This window comes from Thermobia domestica, chromosome 7 (assembly GCF_964235325.1).
Source record: "Thermobia domestica chromosome 7, izTheDome1.hap1.1, whole genome shotgun sequence".
NCBI lineage: Eukaryota > Metazoa > Arthropoda > Insecta > Zygentoma > Lepismatidae > Thermobia > Thermobia domestica.
In genome coordinates, this window is record NC_137460.1 from 276,737,884 (window position 1) to 276,746,470 (window position 8,587).

The 8,587-nt window shown below is 37.6% G+C and overlaps 1 protein-coding gene across 1 annotated transcript; it reads right to left on the reverse strand.

Annotated features, from left to right (window-relative positions):
* Window positions 1–1,221: 1,221 nt before the first annotated feature.
* On the reverse strand, window positions 1,222–2,145 carry LOC145689740 (zinc finger MYM-type protein 1-like). The gene has a single exon (XM_081763942.1). It carries the CDS (start codon window positions 2,143–2,145, stop codon window positions 1,222–1,224), a length of 924 nt encoding a protein of 307 aa, XP_081620068.1.
* Window positions 2,146–8,587: the final 6,442 nt, after the last annotated feature.

Consider the following 8,587-nt stretch of genomic DNA (forward strand, 5'->3'; position numbering starts at 1 on the left):
GACCACTTGGCCATGATAGCAACTAGTGATTGTAGCAATGGCTTTGAGTAGCAGTTCTTGTTACAGAATAGCATGTATTTTCTATTGGTTAAAATTTAAGCCTAATTTACTTTTATGTAATATGTCCATTAATTTGTTTTATGAACACGTTATTGATTACTTTGACGAATGATGTATGTTGTTGATATAGATTCTATTACACGTTCTTTCATAAATACTATAGAAAGTATCATAGGCGCCGACACGAAGAAAACATTGGGGGGGCTCAACTACTCTAAATGGAAACAATAGTTTAGGGTTAGTTGGTTGAAAACCAACTGGTTTTAATCAGAGTGGATTTAGACACATTGTAACCAGGGACGTACGCAGGAATTTATTTCGGGAGGGGTCCAAAGCTTTTCGGAGGGTCCAAACACAATTTCAGGCTAAGTTATACTAAAAATTGTAAAATTGCCCCTAAAATTAGACTAAATTTACAAAAAAGTCCGGATTTCGGGGGGTCCGGACCCCCAGGGCCCACCCCTGCTTACGTCCCTGCTTGTAGCTTAAGTTCCCCCTCCCCCGCTTCGTTCTGGTTAACAGTTTTCATTCACTTTCTTACTATTTACGTTCCCCGTTTCTGTGCGTCAATAATGGATTACTGACAACTCCTCACAATGCAGTTGCAGTCCTCTCAGCTGGTCTAGTGGCTAGCGAGCTTCCATTTGGTGCACATAGTCCCTGGTTCGATTCCCGGTGGGAGAGCGTTGAACTACAATGGGTCGGATTTCAGCTTAAATTGTAGATCCATGTCTCATATAGCCTTGTAGCTGAAAAGATACGATGAATAATAATCAAGTCAATTCAACAATATAGTTGCAACAATTCAGAAACGATAATGGCTAAGAATTCACTATAACCAATAAACTGTTTAGCCTTTTATCTCATAATAAGTTCAGTTAAACCTCTTAATAACGGACATCAATGGGACATGACTATTTGTTCGTATATGAAAGGCGACTTCTCTCCCGTAACAATACACATATTTGTGTTGGGAGGCAGAAAAAAAAGGTTTGAACAAATCCAATGTTTGAATGATACGAGACAATAAAATAGATATAGGAATAAGATATGATTACCAAATTTTAAATTTCTTATTAAATTGTAATATTATGTTAACTTACTTGCATTTAGTTGATTTTCTTCCATCCAGGTTCAGGTTTGTAGGTGGCAAATGGAGAATTACTTCTTTTTCATAGTAAAGGTTTGTCTGCGAATTTCGGTGCGCATTATAAATTCGTCTGCAATAAGATCAAGATCGAGCGCTGCAGAAAGTTCTTGATGACAATTTAAAATTGCTAACGCGTTGAGCCGTTTTTGTCCCATGGTAGATCGTAGATAGGACTTTAGTCGTCTTAAAGAAGAAAAGGATCTCTCCGCTGTGCAAGTAGTGGATGGTAGCGTCAAAAATAATCGAACGAACTTAACGATTTCTGAAAGCATGGTTTGAAGATAAGTGTTTTGCTTTAAGAAGTCAAGAACACACGCGAAACTTCGGAAAGGTTCGGAGTTAGTTTGTGTTTTGCGAAGATCAAGTAACATATCACGATGTAGCTTGAGCCGTTCGATATCTATATCGTGTTTGTAAAATTCGTCTATAGCACTAACATCATTTGTTTCACCAATGATAAACCGTCCACAGAGCCCTAGAAAATGTTTTATTTTAGTATCAAACCGTGATTCTAAACACTGTACTGCTGTGTCAATAGTTTCAAAATATTGTTGACGATATAGCTGCTGCGGGTTTTCATATTCATGGGGATTATCACCTTGATTGATCCGTTTTGGAAGTTTTCTTGGTCGCGGGAGAGCTGGTTCTGAAAGCTCAAGTTCGTTTGCTTTTCCTACTACATCTGCCCAGAACGTGTCAAATTCAGTATCTGTTCGGAAATTCTGCAAAGTGATCCGTAGGCTTGAAATCATATTTACAGCATCTTGAATACATAAAGTTTTCTTTTGTAATGCTGTATTTGCGCTATCTATGTGACAAAACAGCTTCATTAGCAATGCGAGATGAAAAAAGAAATCGAACGAGTGCATTTGAACCAGGAAGCCATGTGCTTTGGCACCAGCATCTGACTTATCTGATAAAGGTTGCTCTGACATGAACAACCAAGTTAAGAGAGTGAGCAAAGCAATGCACATAAGGAGCCCTCGATTCTAATTTAGATACTTTTGCTTGAAGTCCTCCACGTACGCCAGCCATATTGGAAGCGCCGTCGTAACACTGGCCTCTACAATACGTTATTTCTAAACTGGAACGTAGAAGATCATCTTGAATTCTTTTGAAAAGAGTTTCTGAATGTGTGTCATTTGTTGAGTAAAAGCCTAGAAAAATTTCATCAATTTCAAGATCGTTGTTGACTATTCTAAAGCAAAAGGAAATCTGTTTTTTCACTGAGATATCTGCTGTTTCGTCAACAATCAAAGCGTAATACTTTGTGGATTTTATAGTGGACACAAGTTGCATCACTACAGCATTACTCATAATTGATAACATTTCGTTACATATATCGTGTGATATCCATTTTTTTTTTTCTCTCTCTCTCGTTCAAACCACAACTTAAGGATAGGGCTGTCTTCACTTCTCAATCGGAGCAAATGCTTGAAATTGCTTTTGTCGTCAGTATGACCCCTTATAGCTAGTCCCTGAACAGCCAAATAACGCAAAGAAAAAAGTATCTTCAGTAAGGCAATTCTACTCTCTTCCATCTGAATTCTTTTACCATCAGAGAGCTGGGAAGATACATTGATCTTGCTATTCAGAACATGAAGTTTTAAAAACGATTCTCGGTGACAATCAGATCTTTCATGTTTTCTCATTCTTTCCAGCGCTTTCTTACAATTACGGAAACCAGTTTCAATAAAGGTTAACTCCATTTTTGACGAAAACCTCAAAAGTTTTTTCTCATATGCGTCTTTGCAAATTTTACAAAATGCCGCGTCTAAATTAGCGTCATAAAACAACCAAGGAAACTTCTCACCCCGATGTACCTGAAAGGTTCTTTTATATGGTATAGAACTGTCTGTAGATCAAGACGGCATTGAAATTTACTCTCTTTTCCTCAACAACAGAAGCACTACTATCAATATTGTCAATCACTGAATAGAAGATTCATTTTGCACTTTTTTTTTCGTTCTCACTATAAAACGATTCATTTTTCAAATGTTCAATTAACATTATTTACCCGCAAATAATGAATGAGTGAATAAATAAAACAAACACTTCGCTAAAACTCATGCTCCTCTTCTTCCAGAAAACTGAAACAATAACACGTCACCACAATAATATTTTGGTTCTTCTGTCAACATTATCGATAAACTAACACACCGACACGACACAAAATCTTTGGAACAAAACACATCGGAGTAAACGTTATTACTGACTGCGTTATCTCCACGAAATGACCAAAACTCAATATTTGAAAATATAGAAAGAAAAAATTCAGAACGAAGGAAGGGAAGCAGGGTTGATTTTCTGCAACCAGGGGTCATAAACCCCTATATAAACTAGCATGTGTTGCAACTGCTAGCAGGGAAAGTTCAGAAGGCTTCCAGAATTCCTAGAAAGAAAGGCGCATTATACTTGTCCTTTACATCCGCTCATATAGTAATAAAATGACGGCAATTCTCTCTCTCTCTCTGTTTTGATACTCCAGGAAGACAATACTCACCAATACAGTCACCAGTAAAGAATTGAAGCTGGGAGCGGGAGAAAAAAAAAGTATTCTCTTTCCTCTTTTCAATAAAAGTTCTGAAACGGAAAAATAGTTGTTTGGCGACACTAATTTTACTAAAGAAAACTAAATATTATATTCTGAAACTGAAAACGCACCTGAGTAGTTATTTTCCAAAACTGTCTGGAAAAAGTATTTTGAAGAAATAATACGAAAACATAACTGAAATATTGGGGGGGCTCAGCCCCCTCATCGGTAATATTGGGGGGGCTGAAGGGGTCTGAGCCCCTAGGTTCCGGCGCCTATGGAAAGTATCAAGGCTATGTATTATCTTTCATGAAAGCTGACTGGTGCATGCGCAGTACAGAGAGAAGGCGAAGAAGGAAATGCTAACAGATTGTTAGAATGTTTCGCTCGCAAGCAGTAGTTCTCAACTTGGAGGCGCGCTTCTTCCTTCTGGGGAGGCGTGAAGGTTTTACGAAGTCCCTTCGTTTTGTTATATCTCTTGAATAATAATATACAATATCCAGCCACATCTTCTACACATTTGGAATTGATAAATCGTAGTATAAATTAACCGTCCTCCACACACGGTGCTTGTTGATTTTCCAAGATTAAAAACTGAAATATTTTTTTATCTCAATAGAATACAAAAGTTGCAATGAGAGGGCTTGCAACACCTTAGTCCCATGACTTCGATACGTCACTGCCTGAACTGTAACTTTCAAGTTAGAATAGAATAATATAGACATGTGACCTACTAAATATATTTTTGGTTCACTATACGTTTTCAGAAATACCCACTATTACAATGTCACTAAATGTTAAGTAATTTATTGTAAATGTTTGTACTTTCATTTTTCCTCCTTCTTCCCAACTAAGGTTAAAAAATGTAATAATAAGAGGTTAAGAATTCGAAATATTACGTATATTTTAGCGTATTACGAAATTATATTTAATCGATTCCAACAGGAACACAAATAGAAACGTCAAGAAGAAATAAAACGAAAATTTTAGTCTGGTGAGATTCGAAATACTTTTGAGTGGTGCCTCGAAAATCTACAGTCCAATGTAGTACAATCCATTTTTTTTTATCTACTTGTTACTAGTTACTTCTTAATTTTATTCACTTTTTACTTGTTTAATTTGCTTTACCAGTAACCTAAAACGACAGGGACATGAGCACAGAAACATCGAGAAAAGTTAAAATTTCAAAGGCTCTCCCACTGGGAATCAAACCCGGGAGCCCTTACACCAAAGTGGCAAGTGCAAGCCACTAGATCAGCGGGGAGGGCATCCACTCGACTATTGTAAGCAGTTACGATTGTAGTAAGCGTGTTTCATCTTACACCTTTCATTACAGTATGAAATTTACTTTGTATTACCTGAAGTTTAAGCCTATTTTGGCCTGGTGCAATATGTCTATTGAAATGTTTTTGTGTTAACTGTATTCTTTACTTTGACGAATGATATGTATTGTTTATATAGGCTCTATTACGTATTAGTTCATTAATATTAAGCAATTATCAGGATTATTTATGAGCTTTCATAAAAATTCACTGGTGCATGTGCAGTAGAAACAGAAAGATACACTTTACCGACATTATTTATACAAGTCAGAATTAAAATTTCTAACAGGTTGTCAAAATGCCTCGTTACAAGGGCTGTGGAGAACTGTCTGTTGCTCTGCGAGGAGAAATCATAGACCGAGAAACAGTGGGACAAACTCTGCCTCACATCGCTGGGAATCTGGGCTGTGACAAGAAAACAGCCAAGAAATGGATTCATAGACATAAAGAAGGTGGTGAATGGTTCAGGTCTCGGTCAAGAAGTGACAGGCCTAAAGCGACAACTGCAGCTCAAGAGCAAACGTTAGTTACAGAAGCAATCAATAAACCTCTACGCCACGCGTCGATCCTTTTGGACAAAGCCATGGAATATAATTGTTCTCACGAAACAATAATAAGATTATTGGGGGCAGCTCTCCACTGTTCAAGACCCGCTAGGAAGACTCTTCTGACTGAAACGCAAAAGACCAGACGAATGGAATGGGAGGGAGAACAACCCAACCTCTGTCATATTGAGACTTAGTCATCTGGACCGACGAGAAAGTTTTCAAGTCTAACCAGCAAGGCAGAGTTATATTGTATAGACCACGCTGAACCAGGAATGCTGAACAAAATATCAGTACTTCTTGTTCAGAACGAATATTAGCACACTTTTGTGGATACATGATGGCTGCTGGTCCTGTAGATTTGGTTGCAGTGCCCGAGAGAATGAACAGCACTGTTTACGTTAATATCTTCGAAAATGCATTGTTAGCGTCCTTAGAAATAAACTTTCCCGAACAGGAAGAGTATATATTTATGCATAACAACAGTGTTGTTTGCACTTCCCGGCAAACACGAGAGTGGCTAAGTGAACATCCGGAGTTAATTTGTATAGAGTGGACCCCTCTATCCCCAGACTTGAACCCAATTGAACATTTGTGGGCCTAGACGGTGCAAGAATGGAAAGAGAGAAGTGACGACAGAGGCCAAACGTTTCTTCAAAATCAACTTACGGAACTGTGGCAACACTTACCTGACACACCGTCATATTGCTCGAGACTTGTATCTAGTATTCCCTCCAGACTTCAAGAAGTTATTGACTCTGGAGGTGAATACATGAAGTACTAGTGTGTTATTTTTGTGTAAACATTTATTTTTCATTTATTTGTTATATTTTTTTCGAGAGCAAGACATTCGTTCTTCATTCATTTCTTTTGTTTGTTTACTTATTAGTTCGTTAAAACGTAAAGGAAGAGTAGTATATCTTCAATAAGTATTTGTAAATTTACTTTGAACGTTTCTAAGAAGACATTTATGTCTTTTTCTTACTCGTATATCATGCCCAATATTACTTTCATTTCAGTTCATTAATTACTGTATTTCACATCTTGGATAAAAGTATTCTTGTCTTTTTAATGATGTTTTCCCTTTTGGTTGTTTAATGTTAGTTGGTCCTTGTTCTTCATTATGACCTGAAAAGTTCGTTGAGGATGAGGATGTTGTTGAACTTGAGTGATGTGATAGCGAAGTACGTCCTAGTGCAGTTCAACTTTATAATGTGATCATCATCTTCAATGTAACGATCAGTTACCTGCGGTTCCAAAAAATCATCATCTGTAAAAATGTCTCTATTAAAGGGATATATTCCAGTTATTCTGAATGCATTAGGAATATTAGATGGATTTACACTAAGAGGAAATGCCGTTTTCACAATAGTCGGAATGTCATAGATACTAAATCCACACCCAGGATTGTTTTCCATCCATGCATCCATTCCATTTGCAACTAACTTTTTAAATGAAGAATATACTCCTCTGTCCAGGGTTGCAGCTCATGGGACGTGTCAGGTGGGTATGACAGAAGAATAACACCATTTTTCTTGGCATAATTGATTACCTGCACTGAGATATGAGATTCATGGTTATCAAACAACAAAAGGACACGATGTTGAAGAGAACTGCCTGTATGTTTGACAAAATGCTCCATGAATTGCACAGACAGGTCTCCTGCCATCCAATCTGATGAATTATTTCCTGCAATACTTCCAGTAGGACCTTTACCATGAAATCTAAGTCGGTCGAATCTCTTCTCCATGCAAATTAAGCTTAGTCCTAGGTTGTAATTACCTGCAACAAACTGCTTCTTGTAGAATCTGTACAATGACTGTCCTCATATTGTGCTGCACTTGTCTTGAAGATCTTTTGTTTTCGTGGTATGCTCGTGCTGCATCTATGTGCACTTCAATTGGTATCTGGTCTTTCTCTTTCTCTTATATGTTCGTACCATATGCAACCTGAAAGATTGAAGCAAACATTAAAATGCAAATTCAAATTGCTGCAAATTACATGCAAAAGGATGTTATTGTTAATGATGATGTGGTGGTCTGTCCAAAGGCCAGTCTTTGATTCAAAGTATCTGGGCATGTTGAACCCATGGCGGTTTGCCTTTGTTTTCCATGGGATGGTGATGACGTCCTAAGGAGGGATCCGAATCATTTGTGTCTCCACCGGGAATCGAACCCGGGATCCCTTGAGTACACTCATCTACAAGAGACATACGCAAAAGAAACCAGTCTAAATCTGCAAACATTGATGCATATACAATCAACATTGTGCTAATGATTTTATGCGTTAGAAATCGGAAATTTCTTCCCAATACTAATAACGTATTTACTTCCTAACGAAACCTTAGTAATATCCCTTATGTAAAATTAATAAAATTAATTAGACAATAAACTTCCATTGTCTGGTTTTCTGCGGGGTCAGTTGTGACATTTGTCACAATTTACCCCTAGCAGTTTGTCACAACTAACCCCAATGGGTATTTTTTTGCCTTTTATTGGCAATTTAGTATCTCAGTTTTAATTTACTAAGAAACAAAACCGTTTAAATGCGTATTATAGTTGCCTTAGTTTTTAGAAAATACCATTAATATTTCCAACTATTTTATATTGAAGAAAACAGAAAACAAACTTACCTTCAAATATAGATCAAGACCTCTACAAAACCAACATTCTTCTTTGCTCTGGGCTCGGCGCGACTCACACTGATGGGAAACAATAGATTGTGAATTCGTGACTGTAGGCGTCAATCAGCGTCGCCAGATCGTGTATAACTGTCACAACCTGCCCCTGTCACAACAAGCCCCGGTCTCCTCTACTATGTGGGCCCAAATATTCGTAACCAGTCACAGGTGACAAAATAACTTTCCCGTCTTTCTTCACATTGGAGTAGTTAGAGAGTTCCACAAAAGCCTATACGCTCCGGCATTAATACTACCCCTAATCTTATCACACATCGAAATCTCTCGCGTAGAGTATTC

What these genes read in the sequence shown, in the direction of transcription:
- LOC145689740 (XM_081763942.1), bottom strand. Translation starts at nt 2,145, where the DNA reads ATGTCAGAGCAACCTTTATCAGATAAGTCAGATGCTGGTGCCAAAGCA.